This window comes from Festucalex cinctus, chromosome 8 (genome assembly GCF_051991245.1).
Source record: "Festucalex cinctus isolate MCC-2025b chromosome 8, RoL_Fcin_1.0, whole genome shotgun sequence".
Taxonomy (NCBI): Eukaryota; Metazoa; Chordata; class Actinopteri; order Syngnathiformes; family Syngnathidae; genus Festucalex; species Festucalex cinctus.
In genome coordinates, this window is record NC_135418.1 from 30,237,669 (window position 1) to 30,256,622 (window position 18,954).

General features: G+C 40.1%; 2 protein-coding genes across 7 annotated transcripts in view; one reads left to right on the top strand and one right to left on the bottom strand.

The window, feature by feature from the left end:
* Positions 1-101: 101 nt before the first annotated feature.
* Positions 102-9,911, bottom strand: nol8 (nucleolar protein 8). 6 transcript variants are annotated; one of them, XM_077528987.1, is made up of 18 exons: positions 9,735-9,911; positions 9,064-9,188; positions 8,900-8,962; positions 7,908-7,986; positions 7,661-7,835; positions 6,256-6,569; positions 5,947-6,173; positions 4,389-5,131; positions 3,475-3,633; positions 3,284-3,409; positions 3,122-3,221; positions 2,437-2,569; positions 2,124-2,204; positions 1,758-2,038; positions 789-930; positions 589-653; positions 419-501; positions 102-341 (listed from the first exon to the last, which is right to left on the bottom strand). In XM_077528987.1, exons 1-18 carry the CDS (start codon positions 9,824-9,826, stop codon positions 282-284), a joined length of 3,048 nt encoding a protein of 1,015 aa, XP_077385113.1. In that variant the 5' UTR covers positions 9,827-9,911; the 3' UTR covers positions 102-281. The 6 variants fall into 6 exon arrangements, with proteins under 6 accessions (XP_077385113.1, XP_077385118.1, XP_077385114.1 ...); XM_077528992.1 differs by having other exon boundaries at positions 9,064-9,218; positions 9,740-9,820; XM_077528988.1 differs by having other exon boundaries at positions 9,740-9,818.
* The window catches only part of cenpp (centromere protein P), a 63,999-nt gene continuing 54,908 nt past the window's right edge, over positions 9,864-18,954 (top strand). The window contains exons 1-6 of the mRNA XM_077529000.1: positions 9,864-10,274; positions 13,722-13,880; positions 14,103-14,260; positions 15,246-15,334; positions 16,669-16,757; positions 18,482-18,578. Coding sequence (XP_077385126.1) covers positions 10,192-10,274; positions 13,722-13,880; positions 14,103-14,260; positions 15,246-15,334; positions 16,669-16,757; positions 18,482-18,578 — 675 coding nt within the window. The 5' untranslated portion in view covers positions 9,864-10,191. The remainder of the gene's footprint in view (positions 10,275-13,721; positions 13,881-14,102; positions 14,261-15,245; positions 15,335-16,668; positions 16,758-18,481; positions 18,579-18,954) is intronic.

The following is an 18,954-nucleotide window of genomic DNA, read 5'->3' on the forward strand; positions in this document are numbered from 1 at the left end:
ATGTGAAGTCAAAATTTCTGTCCAGATGAGAATTTTAAAATCAAGAATAAAACTGAAACATTGAAACCAAAAAATGCATAGAAACAATTGAAGATAACGTGGAAAATACAAATCCTCCTTTTATTGAACATGATGTCATTCAAGATAGTTTGAAGGTAAAATGAAAAACAAAACAAATGTGCGGTTGCTAAACTGCGATGAGCATGAAAGAGCACAATTGACAAAACGGATGAACGAAAAGCGCCGCAAAACGACACACGATTTCGTCAAGTTGAAATCGTTCACGTCTTTTGTGACGATCTGAGCTTCCTGCGTGCGTCCTTGTGCTTCTTGCGGTACTCCTGCGCCAAAACCAAAAAAAGAGAAAAGACGTTTTTTTTGTTTTTGTTTTTAAGCGACCGTTCAAAGTGGCGTTCACCTGTCGCAGCTCCGCCCGCCTCTCCTCCCACTCTTCTCGCTCCTCCTCCAGCTCCAACGAGCGACGGAACCACTCGGGACCCTCTGAACCCACAAGTTACAAAAGTGAAATTAAAATGTGATATTTTTTTGTCCTTCATATCGTAAACCGAATACACGCACACACGCTACCTGTCAATCGGCTGTCGTCAAGGTGGAAGAAGAAGAAATTGCTCGTGGATGAAACCGTTTGCTCTCTGTGGACAAACAAACAAGTCCATCATCATCATCATCATCATCATCATCACTCCTGTTTTACTTGGGATTTGGCTTGCCCCATCTGCAGTTGAGTAAACAAAACTTTTTTTTTTTTTTTTTCTTTTTCTCCTCACGTTGCATTTTTCGGCGCCGCGTCGCTTTCCTCCTCCGGCGCTTCCTCTTCGTCGTCATCGTCCTCCTCGCTGCTGTCTTGTAGGCGGGGGTCTTGTTGCCATGGCAACACCTTTGGCGACTGCACGCTCTCCACCTTGTACTCTGGACATCATCATCATCATCATCATCATCATCATCATCATCAATTTGAAACCAGAATGGAGTTCTACTTTGGACAAAAATATAGTTGGAATTTTATGGCAATAAAATAAGACAAAACGAAACATCGTGATGTTCAAACATTCTGATTTTAAGAGAGTAATGTCTTTTCTTTTTAACAGTGGATAAAAAAATAATCCCCTCAAAATTTAATTACAATAAAATTGAAACATACTAAAAAAAAAAATATATATATATATATATATATATATATATATATATATATATATATATATATATATATATATATATATATATTTTTAGAAAAAAGGCCAAAGTTTACAAAAATACAATTTCAATGTTGCAAGACAAAGTGTAATGTAATGTCTTAAAAAAAAAAACGAGATAAAAAAATACTCTCAAAAGTTAATTACAATAAAATTGAAAAACTTTAAAAAAAAAAAAAAAAACAGAATTTTTTGTTTTTGTTTTTTTTGTTTAGAAAAAAAGGCCGTAATAATTATTCAAAAGCAAATTTGATTTCCACAATATATATAATTAAATAATAGGAGATCATTCTTTAAAATGAATTGCATGAAAATCTTCCAACAATAAAATTGAAATCTGAGCAGAGAAAAAAAAATAAACTAAAATAGTAGGCAGCCATTTTGACATTCTAGCGCCCTCTGCTGTGGCCAAAAAAATGATGTTGCAATGTGAGGCAGCCTCAATTTCAGATGAACACCAGGGGGCGCTACAGGACAAAATAGCAGCGTCACCCTAAGCTGGATGAAATTCTTTTCCCGAATGAACATCGTCCAGCTTGTCACCTTTGTGTTGACTCGCCGTCTGCACATCGTCGCCGAAGAAGGAGAACATGAAGCCGGAATGTTCAACCGGCGTCGGCTGCTCTTCATCCTTCTCTTCCTCTTCCTCCTCCTCTTCTTCTTGTTGGTCCCAGCTGGTCTTGGGCCGGTCGTCGGTCTGCCGGTCGTCGGCGGGGGCGGGTCCGAACATGGCCTTCAGGTCGTCCGCCACGTGGTAGAAAATCTCCTTGGAAACCTCCGGAAGCTTGTGAGCCTCCTCGCGCTTCTTCCGCCGCGCCGACTTGCTGCCCCCCCACCCCAAAAAAAACAAAACGTCAGCATGATAAATGATGAAATGATGACTACATTTCAAATGAGTATTTTCTTGACCTGTCCTTGTCGCCATCTGCTTTGGTTTCAAAGTGGGCGTGCTCGTCTCTGCTGGGGTCGTAGTGCAGCGTGGACACGTCTCTGCAACAAAAAAATAAAAAAATGCAGGGGCGTCAAATACATCAAAATGAAAATAATACAAGAATGAATCAAAACTAAACTTCAAAAAAAAAAAAAGCTAATCAAAAAACATTTTAGGAGCTAAAAATGAATTAAAACGAACAAAAGCGAAAATGAAACAAAAACTCCCTCACATATGATGAACAATGCACAAAATTCGAACTCTGATACTTGTATTAAATATGAGTCTGACCGGAAGGTTTTGGTCTTGGCAGCCGTTTTTCCGCTGTCGGCTGGATGACCCAGAAGGTCCCGCAGGATGGACATGTTCCTCCTCTTCTCCTCCTGCAGGACATCCTCATCCAAAGCCACGCCCCCTTTCTCCTCTGCATCCTCCACAACAACAAAAACCCGTTTAGCAGCCAGAAATATTTCAGACAATAAAACACAGCTGATATTAGGAGAATGAAAGCGAACATTTACACATTGGTAAGGAAAAAATAATTCTAATAAGTAAATAATAAATACATAAATAAATAGATAAAGAATAAAGAAAATAAAATTGAACATTTAAAAGGAAAATAACATTTCTCATTTTAGGAAAATAACACTGAAAAAAATTGCAAGGATAAGAATTATAATTGAAGGACAATAAAAAAGGAAAAAAAAAAAGAAAAGGGAAAAGGTCCTAATTTTAGCAGAATAAAATTTGTGAGGTAAAAAGTTGAGATTTTTGGAGAATAAAATTGAAAATTTAAAAGGAAAAAAAAATGTCCTCTGAGGAGAATAACACTGAAAAAATTGCAAGGAAAATATATTTAATTGAAGGACAATAAAACAAGAACAACAACAACAACAAAAAAAAAGTCCTAGTTTGGAGGGAAATTTAAGAGAAAAAAAGTTTGAATTTTCGGAGAAGGTTCCCGATGAATATTGACCTGATTCTTGCTCCTTTTCTTCTTCTTGTTCCTCCTCCAGGAAGCGGCGGTCCATGCGGAAACGTTTGTCCGTGCCGAAGCGAGACTGCATCTCCATCAGCTGAACGACGACACGGACGGATGACGCGATCCATCAGAAGACTTCAACAATGATTGGCTCACCTTTTGTCCCGCTTGTCCTTCAAACTGAGGCCTGATGTGAAACCCGCCGCCGTCGTCGTCTTCCTCGTCGTCGCCGTCCTCGCTGCCGCCGAAAAGCCGCAAACGTCCCGACGTCCCGGCGCGCTCCTGAACGCAACGCGCTTCAGAGCTTGCCCGTTTCAAACGCGCTCGTTACGAAGCTGACAGCTCACCTGGTCTTCGGTCCGGCCGATCTCATTGGCCGTCGCCTCGTTGTCCTCGTCCTCCGATTGGCTGTCGCCGAGCGGACACGTCTCGGAGGCGGCGGCCGTTGTGGGCTCGTCGTCGGAATCGAACACGATGTGTTTTCCCGTTCTTGCAGTCACCGCATCCTAAACGACATCAAGTCATGAGCAATATTACAAACAGACATAATATGCAATCTTATATAGGAGCACGCGCTTCTTAACCCAGAAATTCATTTGGTGCTTTTTGTTTTTTAACAAAAATTAACACATTTTTTGAAAAATATTATTGAGGTGCTATTTTTGTCCTGCATATCATTCAAAATCAGCAAAAAAATTTAGGGCAACTCACATGGTTGTTTGAGGCCGCAAGATTCTGCCTAAGTGCAACTAAGCCATGTCTGCCATCTAGTGGTCATTGGTGATATTATTTCTTAAAATGACAGCTAACACCTGCATATTATTTATCAGCTCAGTGGTGATTTTGTTTCTTTTTTACCAATATTTTTCATAATATCATATTTTCCCTGTTTTGTTTTTTGTTTTTTTTCCCCCTGGATCCGACCCCCCCTCATTTCACTGTTTTTGTAAAAAACAAAAATATATTGAATGTTTATCAGCTGTTTTTGGGTTTGTTAAAAAAAATAAAATAAAAAATATATATAATAAAAATTGGGGGAGCAGGAGGATTAATGAAGGGGCCATATATCTAATATAGTAAAATATAAAATTAAAGCTGTAATTTAAAAAGAAATACATAAAACACGGACAAAAAAAGTGCACTAAACCCCCCCCCACTAAACTCAAAACTAAGGACCGTAAACTAAAATGGAAATGATCAAATTCCTTCAAATTGGACACGAGTAAAATGTTGAAGATGACAAACGTGCAGTTGAACGCACCACGTTGGCGAGCGCCCCCTGGATGAGCTTCTTGTGCTCCTCGGCCTCCTTCCGCCTCTGCTGGACGGCGGCCAGTCGCCTGCTGTTGTCCTTCCTGTGGCGAGCCGCCTCCTCCCGAGCGCTCAGCCTCCGACGTGCCGCCGCCGCCGCCGCCTCCTCCTCCTCAGACGATGACGAAAGAGCCGCCATCTTGTTGTCGGGAGCCTCCGTTTCCGCGATCACCTCGTCGACCTTTCTCCCTTTCTTCTTCTTTTTCCATTCTGGCCGGTCGTCCTCGCCGCCGTCGTCCGCCAGGAGCGATGCCAGGATGTCCTCGGGCAGGATTTCTTTCCTGGGCGGGACTCGGGGATTCGGCGCCGCTCGCTTCCCGGTCGACTCCTCGGCCAGCTTGCGGAGGTCGTCCAGGGAGATTCTCACGTGGGTGGCGTCGGAAAACATGGCCCGGAAGTCGAAAGCGCTCGACTCCGCCTCCTCCTCGTCTTCACTGGGAGGCTCCGGCGTCGTTCTCTCGTCCTCCTTTTTGCTTTTCCTCTTCCACTTGACTGGTTTTTCTTGAGGAGGAAGAGAAGGTTTCCTGGAAGTGGAGATTTCCTCCTCATCCTCCTCCTTGGAAAGAGCCGCCATTTTGTTTGTCCTCTTCCCCGCTGCTGAGTCGTTCTTCCGGGCCGCTAGAGGATTTTTCCCGGAAGCGAAGAGTTCGTCCGTGTCGGCCGAGTCGTAATCGTCCTCGTTCGTCGCTCCGCCTGGAATTGCAGAGAAAGTTGGCTTGTTGGAATCGTGTCAAATATGATATTATGATACTCGTGTTTATTTATGGCATTTGAAAAAAATAATAAATCAAACATCAGAAAATGTACTGTTGACAGGCTGCATTTTTTTTTTAAATATTATTGAGGTATTATGTTTGTCCTGCATATCATTCAAAATCAGCAACATTTTTTAGGCCTACTCACGTTGTAGTTTGGGCCGTAAGATCCTGTGTAAGTGCAACTAAGCCATGTCTGCCATCAAGTGGTGATTGGTGATATTACAACTTAAAACTACAGTTGACTCCTGCATATTATCAGTTCAGTGGTGATTTTTTTTTTTTTTTTTACCAATGTTTTTTCAGAATTTTTTCCTGGATCCGACCCGCCTTACCCGATCATTTCGCCCTGTTTTTGTGAAAAACAGAAATTTATTGAATGTTTATCAGCTGTTTTGGGGTTTGTAAAAAAAATCTAATAAAAATTGGTGGAGTGGGGGGATTAATCGGCCACTTATCCATATATATAATACAGTATTATATTTAGAAAAATAAAAAGCCAAAAAAAAAAAAAAAAAAAACTAAGGACAGTAAAATAAAATTGGCAAGAACCAAAAGTAATAATAATAAAAAAAATACTATACTGTTACTATATATAATACAGTAACATATAAAAATAAAGCTGTAATTTGAAAAAATAAACACGGAACATTTTCTGAGCAAAAATGTTTAGAAAAAAAATAAATAAAAAATCATAAATCATAATATGATCAAACAGGTTCACCAACAGAGAATACAACTTGAAAAACTTGCTTTGAGCTGCCCACTTCCGGCGGGAGCCTCCAGACTTGACCAAGTAGTCGTCTCCCACCACTTCCAGGTTGTCCTCCTGCGCGTCCGGCCCCGGTGCATTGTGGGAAGCCTGCTGGAGCGCCACCAGCCGGCGTATCTCCTCGTCAGAGTCGCTTTCCTCGTCGCGTCCCAATCCGTTCGACGGGCGACGATTCTCCGGCTTGGCGGCGACGACGACCTGCGCCGGGCTGAAAGCGGAGGAAGTGGTCAAGAAAATCTGACCCAGGAAGAGCAGGGCATCATGGGAAACCCCATCAAAGGTGCGTTTACCTGGCGTTGTTTCCGTCTTGAGCGGATTTGACCGCATCCGTACGAGTGGTCTTGGGCTCGGGCGGCCGATACGGCGGGAACTCTCCTCGCCTCTTCTTGCTGATGTCGTCGTCGCCGCCGTCAATCCGCCAGGTGAGCCGGGCCACGGGGGTGGGAGGAGGGTCGGCGGCGGCGGCGGCGGTGGGCGGGGCCAAGCGACGGATGTTGTGGCAGTATTTGGACGGGTCGTACTTGACGGTGCGAGCTTTGCTGCCTTTCTGACAGCGCAGTTGCATGACGGGCAGCACGCGGCCAAATTTACTCACCACCCAGTCCTGAAGAGGAAAACAATATTCTCTACCCAAACAAAAGCTGAATAATTACGTCAAAATGAATTAAAATTAATCTGTATTACAATAAACTATCCGTTTTATACATAGGGCTGCTCAGTTATTTAAACAATAAGAATAATCACAATTATTTTGGCAATAATTGAAATCCCGATTATTCAAATGATAATTATTTTTTTTTTTTTTGGTACAAAACAAGAAAATGTTTAAGCAGTTAAAAATATTAAGAGCAATTATTAAAAAAAAGAAGAAGAAATTAATTAATTAATTAATTATGTTAAGTTCCTTTTGGACAAAACATAATTTATAATAATAATACTAATACTACTACTACTACTACTAATAATAATAACAACAACAATTATTTTGGCAATAATTGAAATCACAATTATTCAAACAATTAGTATTATTATTAAATTTTTTTGGTACAAAAAAAAAAAAAAAAAAAAGAGAACGTTTAAAAATACTAAGACCAATTAAAAAAAAAAAAAAAAAAGAAATAGTATAATTACGTAAGTTCCTTTGGACCAAACAGAATTTATAATAATAATAATCTATCTATCTTTTTTTAAAGAGTGAACATTTAAAGAAAAAAGTTCCTTTTAGAGGAAACAAAAATGTATGAAATTAGTTATTTTAAAACTTAGAAAAAGGCGCAAATAAATTTAAACAACAAGAAAATTTGCACGGTATTAATAAGATTTTTTCCCCCACAATTATGCTGATTGTGGAGTGTAGTAATTGAAATTGTAATTGAATTTGAATTAATTACACAGCATAAATGTTTTGGTCTTATAGGTTGAGTTGGGCTTACACTAAAATAAAGGCAAGAGAACCACAAATTAACATGAAAGTAAATTTTTCCCCTTCAATTGGAGTTGTTGACTTATTAAACATTTTGACTTGCGGCCGTTGAATTGCTCACTACGACAAGTTGACAAAAATTCTACCAAAAAAATGTGAATGAATCTTAATAATAATAAATAATAGTAAGCTTGAAAAATTACTGGAAATGTTAAATGGCAAAAGATGATTAGTTTTACGAAAGGCTAAAAGAGTTGTAGTAAAAGACACACCTTGTGTCCCGGTATTTCTGTGCCGGGCACGGCTGCCTTCATGGTGAAATTGTCCACGCCGGCTTCGCCGAGGGACTCCAGCAGCTTGCATGCGTTTCGGTGCTTGTCATCTGCATCCCGACGGGAGCTCTGCTGCTGCTGCTGCTTCTCCTCCTCCTGCCTCTCCTGGGCAAACCTAAGACGACGATACCGTCAACTCGCTGGGCACATTTAGAAAAAGCACCTGAAAGTGAAGAAAGGCGCTTACTTGTGCAGCAAACTCTGCTTGGCAGGTTCGATCTGCAGCGTTCCTCCTTTCCATTTCGATTTGTTTAACACGCTCATGCCTGAGAAACAAAACAAGTACACACTCGCTGCGTTTCCATCACCCTTTTTTGCAAAAATAAAAGCGATATTGTACTATTTCGATAAAGTACAATTTGGATTTGTCGGCGTTTCCATTGAAGAGCGATTTCGCTTCTGAGTCGCAATTGTCGGAATGTCCCGTCTCGCGAGAGCTCGCTGTTCTGCAGGAGATGCTCATGATGTTCACGGAAGACGGACGTCCGATGTTGTTACATTACTTTAAAAACATTCTAATCTCATCGAACGGTTTCAGGCATTTCGTGTTGGTGTTCACGAAAGCGAGCGGCTCCGTACTTCCTACTTCCTGTAACCCTAAAATGTTGTTGTTGTTGTTGTTCCCAGGGGCTGGGTAAAAGGCGGGTTACAAATAGCTTTTAGTTTCTGATGTTTTCTGGCGTCTTCCCTGCTAAATGAACCAGACATGGCAGCACAGGATGTCAAGCTCCTCCCCTTTTTGTTCAATTCCTTACGGAACGAGGCTCGCTCGGTTACACCTCTCTCTCTTTTGCGCTCATGACATGTGCAGTTATGTGCAAAACATGTCAAACTAAAATACAATCCCAAAATGAATCATTCTCAAAACAAATATTCGCCAATTGCAAGTAAATAAAAAGACACATTTGGCAAACAACGTGTTACATTCCTTGCCTCCGTGACCGGGCGGGTGTCCATGACACTTTTGCGAAATACTTCTATTTCCACAATTCTCAAAAACCACCTCATGGGAGCGCAAAAATGTTTTTGAGATATTTAAGAGTTGTTGTTTTTTGGCAAATTTCCATTACCGGCTAGATTTTGCGAACTTGCCTTTTGCGTAAAACTGAGGGTAATGGAAACGCACCAAATGTCACAAACTGTGAATTTTTAAATGGACATTATCTGAAATGAACTTACACTTTCTCAGGTCTGTGTCAGAAATGTTGAGGTCGATGTAAGCAAACGTTTTATAGGGAACACCTAGAAAAGAATACCAGTTTCATTACGTGGAGAAAAAAACAAACAAACATTAGAAATATTCCAGCTGTTTTCAGGCATACGCATGTAAATTCACGGCTCACCCTCATCGTCCCGCCGTGTCCGGAGCTCCACGTCCTCCACGTTTCCAAACTTCCCGAAGCGATCCGTCAGATCCTTCTGGGTGACCGAGTGGCTTAAGCCGCCCACGTACAGACGTGGCATCTCGCTGGACAGGACAGATCAGTAAACACACCATCTGAGGCAATAGACATTTCATAAACTAAAACTAGTAGTATTTTTACACATTTATAAACACTTGCATTGATAATAATCATAGACATTGATGTCTAGGTAAGTGGGTGCTTGAATAAAAGTCATTGAACAAATACAGTTTTTAATTTTTCTCGTTTGAACACTTCTAATAATATGAATACAACAGCTTGGCCCACTCAGCTTTTACATGTAGCTGTCATCATCCATACTTAAGTCTATGTTGGTGCAAACTCGCATTACACGTTGATGTTTGCATCAATTGTTGTCAATAATAATCCAGCAAAGCAAAACAAAAACCAGAAAAGGTTGTAATCAAATATAGTTATCATTTAAGTGTACTCATTCCTCTCGTAATTTTAAACCGACCAATGTTTGATGAACTAGGTTAATGACTACGACATCGACAAAAACAAATCAAAGTCGAACTTCTTTTATGAGACCCCAAACGACAAACTTGCAAAGTAATTCACATGTACAGAGAAATTGCTGAAATGTTGACCTCACATGGATCCAGCCGGTGTCACGTTGAAAAGTGCTCGGCCCCACAGTCAGTCCGTCTGACACTAACGTCCGCAAGTGTTGCTTTTTCATTCGAAGGTTCCGCTGAACGCCACCATCGGACTACATTATACTTTACTGCAAATAAATAAACAGGAAGTAAAATCACATTTAATTAGTATAAATTGGATGGATGGAAGGATGAATTATAAAAAGTAAAATTGTGCAATTGGACGAAATGCAAGGCTAAATCGCAAAATAAAGGCTCAACGAACGGCCTCATTCTGGACATATTTTTGTCAGGGTGCTTGAGAAAACTTTATTTTTTATGGTCTATTGGTACTTATTATGAAGTAATATTAAGTTTAAATATCTGTTTTTGCTACTAAGTATAATAACTGCTCTGTAACGGAAGAAAGACATATCCTATTTTAGTAAATTCATTTTCTAGCACCCCTATGACGTACGGCAAAGTGGTATCGTCCACAGGGCGCGAGCCTCCAAACGCTTTTCGTTGGGAAAAAAATAGACAACTCACCAAGTAAGTTACAGTTTTGTGTGCTTAATATGTTTTTAAAAACCTATAAGGCATTTTATAATGCATACGGACCAGTAAATTTTCAATATTTCGAATATTTCAACTTATATTGTGGTTATTGATTAGGTCAAGTAAATGTTTTCAAAAGCCTAAATTTAAAAAGAAAGTAAAACCGGGATGGAATGCTCATGTGGCAGAATTCTATGCAAAGGCACGTGATGCTTCTAGAGAGTGGATGCTGGCTGGAAGGCCAAGATGTGGTCCAATTTATGAGTATAAGAGGGTCACTAATGCACAATATAAATATGCACTACGCTTCATTGTAAAAAATGAGCAGGCAATGAGAGCTGATTCTATGGCCAGGAAACTGCAGTGTAACAACACATATGAATTTTGGAAGCAGGTTAGGGCCATGAAAACAAAAAATTCTCTACCATGTGCTGTTGATGGTAAAACTGGAACAGATAATATCTTGGAGTTATGGCGGCAACATTATAGTAGGTTATTTAATTGTGTACAGAGTAACACTTACTGTGTGAATGAAGTTGACAGCTCAGATACAATCCTTGGTCATGAAGTACTGAAAGCTATCTCCAATTTGTCAAATAATAAAGCTATTGGTTTGGATGGCATCTCAGCTGAGCACTTAAAGTTTGCAAGTGCGAGGTTACTTCCCCTGATCTCCATTTGTTTCACAGCTTTTTTTGTTCATGGGTTTTTGCCTGACTCCATGCTAACTGTGCTATTAGTTCCTGTTATTAAAGATAAAGCTGGGAAGATTGGTAGTTCAGATAACTATAGACCAATTGCTTTGGCCAGTACTGTGTCGAAAGTTCTTGAAGCAATATTGCTGGATAAAATCTTAAAAATTGTTACATCCTCAGACAGCCAGTTCGGTTATAAAGCAAATTTAGGTACAGATATGTGTATCTATGCTCTTAAAGAAATTATTAGTAAATATAAAGCTCAGAATTCATCCATTTTTATGTGCTTTTTGGATGCATCCAAGGCCTTCGACAGGGTAAATCACAGGAAGCTGTTTATGAAGTTGATACAGAGGGGTGTGCCAAATTATATTGTTCGAATTTTAACCTATTGGTATGCTCAGCAGACGATGAGAATTAAATGGGGGAACAGTGTCTCCTTACCATTTCGCGCTACAAATGGGGTTAGACAAGGGGGGGTATTATCCCCAGTTCTTTTTAACCTATATTTGGATGAGCTGTCAGTAAGGCTGAAGGCATGCAATACTGGCTGTTATAGTGGTGATTTGCTGCTAAATCATCTGATGTATGCAGATGATTTGGTGGTTTTCAGCCCGAGTACTGCTGGTTTACAACAATTGCTCAACACCTGTGCTAGTTATGGTTTGGAGCATGACATCAAGTATAATGCAGATAAAAGTATGATTATGATATGTAGAACGAGGGAAGACAAAGGTCTGACATTTCCTGCTTTTTATCTGTCCAATATTGTGCTTCATGTGAGGAATAAAATAAAGTATCTGGGACATATATTCACAGAAGATCTGTCTGATGATGATGACATGTATAGGCAATGTAGGACATTATACGCACAAGCAAACACTCTGGCTCGCAGGTTTGGTTTCTGTACGGACAAGGTGAAGATCGAATTGTTTAAATCATACTGTACACCGCTGTACACAGCTCACCTGTGGTCAAACTACAAGAAAGGAAGTTTGCAAAGGCTGCAGGTGGCCTACAATGACGCTTTGCGGGTGCTCCTTAGGAGACCAAGATGGACTAGAGCAAGTGAGCTGTTTGTTACAGCTAGAATAAACGGATTACAAGCTACTTTGCGAAAGCTTGTATACAGTTTTATTTGTCGCTTGAATAGGACTATGAATGAAGTTGTGCTGTCTTTGACTGATATTAAGTGTAGTGCTGTACGGTATCAGTCTAGGATGTGGAAACATTGGTATGACTGCCTGATGACTGTATAACAGTCCCCCTGTTTTTTATTGTTTTTTATTGGTTTTTAATGTTTTTTATTGTTTTTTATTGTTCTTTTATTGTTTTTTGATGGTGTATATTTTGTTATTCGTTTGTATTGGACTTAGAGTCTGGAATAAAGTTGAAGTTGAAGTTGAAGTTAAACGGTGTTGCCGCCTCAATTTAGCTAGCAAAATACTTGTACTACTACGAAGCGAGTGTTAGCCAAATAAACCCCACAATTTAGTTTGAGCGTTTTTCGTAATTTCAACATCTTTAGGGGATGATGGACATTGTTTAGGAACACTGGTGGAGCTCTGATTACAGCATGACGTCATCCACTGACACCTTGACCATAATAACAGATTTCATTAAAAAAACAAAACAAAAAAACAGTTGTGTTATCATTTGTGTAAAACAAAACGTTTCGCTACAACTCTGATATTGGCTGTCATTAAATAAACACATTTGTTTAGGCAAGGCAAGGCAAGTTTATTTGTATAGCACATTTCATACACAAGGCAACTCAATGTGCTTTACACGAGGAAAGACAACACATAAGCATCAAGAAACAGTAGTTAACATTCAGAGGAAAAAAAATAAAATAAAAATAGGTTACAAACTAACAATCTTAAAACATTATTCAACAAACTTTAAAAAATTTAACATAAAAAAGTTTAAAATGATAATGATAAAAATAAAAATAAAAATAATAATTAAAAAAAACACTTAATTAAAGCTGTTTAAAAGTCCCTAATCAAAGGTATAAGAAAAAAGCAAAGTTTTTAACCTGGATTTAAAAGCATTCACACTCGGGGCTGACTTCACTTCTGTTGGCAGCCTATTCCATCTGTGTGCAGCATAATAGCTAAATGCAGCTTCACCATGTTTGCTTCGAACTCTGGGTTCCACTAGTTGGCCCAAGTCTATAGATCTCAGAGCCCTGCTGGGTTTGTACTCAATCAGCATTTCTTGGATATATTCAGGACCCAAACCATTTAGTGATTTATAGACGAGTAGCAGAACTTTAAAATCGATTCTACAGCTGACAGGGAGCCAGTGTAAATCCTTAAGTACTGGAGTAATATGTTCTGATCTTTTTGTTTTGGTCAGAACTCGAGCTGCAGCGTTCTGAATGAGCTGCAATTGTCTCATGTTCTTTTGAGAGAGTCCAGTCAGAAGACCGTTACAGTAATCTAGTCTGCTGGAGATAAAAGCATGGATAAGCTTCTCTTGGTCTGCTTGAAGCATGCAGTCCTTCAGTCTGGATATGTTTTTCAGCTGGTAAAAGGCTGTTTTAGTGATGAATTTAATATGATTGCTGAAGGTCAGATCTGAGTCTATTAATACCCCAAGATTTCGAACTTGGTCTTTAGTTTCTAAAGACAGTGACTCAAGCTGTTTTTTAACAGTTTATGATGCTACACACTGCAGTCTTACCCAAGCAAGTCAATACAGTCCATATTTTCCAATGTATTTGTCCGGATTGTTCCATCAGAATGGAGGAAAGAGTGAATGCGGAGAACAGCGAGGAGGTGATGCTGTTGGAGGAAAACATTCGGCACCTCCAAGCAGAAGTGGCGAAACTGCAGTGCCAGCGTCAACGCTACCGGGAGCAACTCACTTTGCATTCCAGCGAGCCATTGCAAGATGCACTGTGAGTTATTCTTTATGAAACATTTCACATGCAACCAGAAATTAAAGCTGTATGAAAATTTCACATCGCGATTATTTTTGTCTTGAGTATATGACCTCATCGTCACGATTATCTGTGATAATATTGCGATATTACGTAAATCACTATACCAAAAGAAGCGCAACAAAGCTCCTAAGTGCACCTTTCAGTGTTTGGACAGCCATCTGCCTGCGTGCGTGACAGGTCGCTGTTGTGCGGACACGAGCCGCGAGAAGGCGCGGCCCACATGGTTCTGTCCGGTCTGAGGGAGGAGGTGGAGGAGCTGGAGAAGGATCTACAGTGGCAGAGCCGCATGAACGGCATCAGTCTGAGGAGCTGCACTGCAAGCACTCTGCAAAGCAGTACGTCAAAAAAACCAAAAAAAACCAAAACAAAACAAAAAAGAAAGATGACTTTTTTTTTTTTTCTTTTTTTTTCTATTGTGCTGCCCAGGGGCAGGGTAGACCTTGCACTGGTCACCAGCCAATGTTAGGGAATATACAGACAAACAAGGATTGACAGTCACATTCCCAACCCTGGACAATTTAGAGCAGGGGGACACAAATAAATCACAAAACCTTGCAAAGGTCTGCTAGCTTAACGCTAACACGTAATACAAACTCCATAGACAAGCTAATGAAGCTAGTGTCAATGTTGCCATACTTTTAAACCCTTAAGAACTTTCTATTTGAATGCAAGTGGTGTCTTTGGGACACTTAAAACATAAAAAAAACAAAAAACGTATTTACACGTTATTGGGAGCAAATGAGTTAAATGCAGTTGGCTTTCATCAGATGGCCATTTTTAAAATAAATATACGTCATGAATTTGAACAAGGCAAATTAGCTCAGTCGTTAGAGGAATTTCTTCCCCTGGATTCAAACCCTGCTCGGACCACATTTGAGTACATTCGATGGTTTGACACCGACTGACTATCAGATCAGGAAATGGATTGTAATTTCTGTGAAATGATTAAATCCCACCTTAGACAGATTGCAGTTCAAGTTTTCTTATTCATTTATCGTTCAACTTCAATTAAAACTTTGTCATTTTCACATAACGTATCTGTCAATTTACCTCATGAGCATTCAGCTTTCAGCATTCCCACGCAATTTCTCCAGGAATTACACTTAGTCTAGTTGCCTGTATGTAGTTTACTGCCACCTGCTGGCACACATATAATGCTCATTGAATTAATGCTTGAAATCATGATGCAGTTGACTTCTTTGTATTTTCTTTTAGTATGTTATTACAGTACACTACAGTATGTTTTATTTATAAAAAAAAGTTGTTGTAAAAATATTTATTACTTGAAAGTGAAGTTTTGTTTTGTTTTGTTTTTTTAAGGCAGCACGAAGTCAGTGCAGCAGATGTGCGTGTCTGGTCAGTGCTCAGAGTTGGAGTTCCAGGTGGAGTTGGAGCTCTCAGAGATCAAGGTGAGTCGTGACGTCACACCTGGCTGACTTACAAGTTGTTGATAGGAAATCGTGTCAAGTGGTTCAAGGGGCTTGAGCCACTTTAGTCGCTCAGTTGAGGCAGTTTGCTAAAAGACCTTTCCAAAATACACACAGCAGCTTTTTTTTAAAATTAAGTGTGAAATCATCTGAAGCCGCCAAAACTGACCTGCGACCGTAATGTATTCAGAACAAATCTCTGAATTCACTTTTTCCAATTTTCAGTCAAAAAGGATGCTAATGTGTTGCGTGGCCAAGAGGGGGTGGCAGAGGTTCAAATTGGTCGGTGCGCCGTGATGATGACTTGAGCAGCTGACCTCTGCTGCACGTTTTCATCACGGTAATAAAAAAGAAAAGAAAAAGAAATATGACTGTAAAATGATCCGAAAGTATCATTGAATGACCTTTTGTGTATTCCAAGGTTTTCATTATTGGGATTAAGAAGGAGAACAGCTGCTTTGCGCAATCCTGCCTCATTGCCAACTTGTTCCAAAGCTTAAAGCTTGTTTTCATTACACGCTTGAGTTATGTCGCACGTAGAGAGACATCCATTATTCACACTGCTCTTTTAATACGCCTTGAATTCATTGTGTGTGTTTTTTTTTTGTTCCCTGCCACATGGTGATGGATCGCCGGGTAACCTCAGTGTTTGCTCAGTAATGTAACTCACCAAAATGGATGCCGAGAGGAAAGCTTCAATGTTTTTGTGGGGAAACTTTGCTGTTGTCTTTTCCCTTCTTGCTCATAACGAGATGTTGAGATAAAAAAAATGTGTTGGAAGCAAGGTTAGTTTAGTGCACTCAAACTAACCAAAAAAAACTCAAACTAAAAGTGCGTCAACAAAATGAAATAAAAACGAAAATGCTTTAAAAAAAAAAAAATACTAGCTGAAACTACATTTCATGTTTACAAAACTAACTACATCTATAATTATAGCAAAAATGTCCTTTGTTTTAGTCTTTAGTGATTAATTTAATGCATGAGCCTTTAGGGATCTGTCACACAGAAGTGACGTCATCGAGCAGCAGCCAATAGAAAATATAATATAATAATATAACGCATATCGTATATAGTCATGACAGTAAGCATAACATAACCTGTACATGACCCTAGTCATGACAGTAAGCATAACATAACCCATACATGACCCAAGTCATGACAGTAAGCATAACATAACCTGTGCATGACCCTCGTCATGACAAAATTAAAAAGCCATCAAGATTGTTGGTTGCAATGTTACTTTCGAAAGATTTTTTTTAGGGGAAAACTGTTTTGAGATGGTGGAACAGATGTTGGCGCTCGTGTTTGTGTTGCAGGGGGGCGAACGGCCTGAGAAATCAATCAGCAGCCTGAACGTTGTGATGTGCGCCAGCGACCTGCACGACTTCAGCAGCTTCCTCTCCGGGTGAGCGTTTCACGTACTTCCTGCTCGGCTCCTTCCAATGAACGGAGAGGCGACGAGTCGCGAACGCCGGGAGGTGCACCTTCAAGGTCGCCTTTCCCGCAGGCTCTCCCCGCGAGCGCGAGAGCGGCGGCCAAGTCGTAGCAGATGTGCGAAGCTCGCCGCGCTCGCCAGTCACATCTGGACACGCCGCCTTGTCTGGAAAAACGACACGTGGAAAAACACCGCGGGTAACGAGTGCGACGCGGAGAGAACGTTTGCTCGCCGGCCGTCGCGTCCAGCCGGATTTATTCGCGAGCACGCCGGACGATTTAGTCACGCCGACGCGTTCGTGTCTGGTTGGAAGTGGCGAGCCAAATGCGACGTGAATGAAAGAATGAAAGATATGAATGAAAGAATTCCATTTTTTCATGCAGTCAAATGAGCAAACTCAATATATTCTTAGTTAATTAATTGTGACTACCTCTCGATAATGTTCAACTATTGGATGGCGGTGCACATTTGAGTTTAGCGGCTGACTGGTCAAATTCAGATAAAAGAATAAAATTCCATATGAAACTTGTTGCATGTCTTAGCGATATGCATATTGCATGGGCCAATATTGTAATATCCATATTTTTTTCATATATTGTGCAGCCCTAATCGAAATCACGATTATTCAAACGATTATTTGTTGTTGTTTTTTTGGTACAAAACAAGAAAAGTGAAAACATAGCCGTCACTTTTTCTGTCTTTATCTGCATGTTTTCTTTACTCTCCGGTCTAGTAGTTGCCGCTTGCCTGGTCGCAACACCCGAGCTCCTCCCTGGTTGTCACAGTATCGAAGACAATAATTGTATTAACACAATTACATTAGAAGGGGGGTGTGTGACTAATGACTCACCTATTTGTTCATTGAAACAAAATCTTTTCAGCTGTGTAATAGTGTACAATAAACTAATGGAACAATCTTCTGGTTTTTCCTGACGATATTGTATACTTTAGACCAAAAAAAAAAATGGAAGTCTGGCACTCCAAATCGTTTTAATCAATTTTAATTTGTGGTTGCAAACCACTTGAAGGAGCAAATTGAACCGCCCATGTGACAATCTGGCAAAAAAAAACCCAAAAAGCACATTTCACAAGTTGAACTTGTGCCCGCACTGGAACATATTTGCATTGACAGGCTGTATGTTTTAACTTGGTGCTCCGCCCAAGACGCAAAGTGTCAAAGGCAATTATTCGTCCAGCTGTTGAGCCGCACCGCACTTAAATCAAACGCTCGCTCGCCATTTTCGTTTCCATCGGCGCCGTGCGTGCGGTAGAATAACAATTTTGTGGAAACTTCATTCACCCAGCTGCCGTCAAGACCCTCAGGCCCCTGTGGAAAATTCTTTATTATTATTTTATTTATTTCTTTATTTTTTGTCAAGCTCACCCAAATGGCTAGAAACAAATCATTTCTATAGTTCACTACAGTGGTGATACTCTTTGCATGAAAGCTGATTATTTATTTATGTATTGTTTGTATTTATTTATGTCTGTATTTATTTATTTATTCATGAATTTTATTTATTTATTTACATTGGTGATACTCTTTGCATGAAAGCTGATCATTCATTTATTTATGTACTGGTATTTTTTGCTGGATATAATGTGAACGGGCTAAATAAGCGCTTCAGAAAATGGCTGAATGGTTGTACAATTCATCTGTTGTTGATGTGCAAAAACAAAAAATGTCCTTTCAGGGTGGAGGAGAGCAATGACCTCCTGCTGTTCTTCAGGACACTCAGGACTTTCTCAGACAGGGTGGACGAGCGACGTCGCGCCTTCCAGCACTTTCAGGTAGGTGACCTTTGACCCCTTCAGATCTCTCTTGGGACAAATGAGAGAGTCGGACTCTTTTAATGTCTTTGACCCTCATCTATCAGCGGCCATGTTGTCCTGTCCGCCTTTTAGCCATGACACGGTCAAAGAGCGCAGCAGGAATTTTATTTATTTTTTATTGTTTTTTGACCGTATTTGAACCCACGACCTTTGCACTATGAGGCGGATGTGTTGGACACGGTTGCCGCCCAAATAGTTTCCAAATTGTACGTGTGTTTTTGCAATTAGCAGATTTGTCCCGCCTCCAGTAAGAAGTCAACATTTCATCAGTTTGTAGAAGTAAAACGAAGCCGCTGTTTACTCCAGGAGTTCAAATCTTTGCCAAATTGGCGCG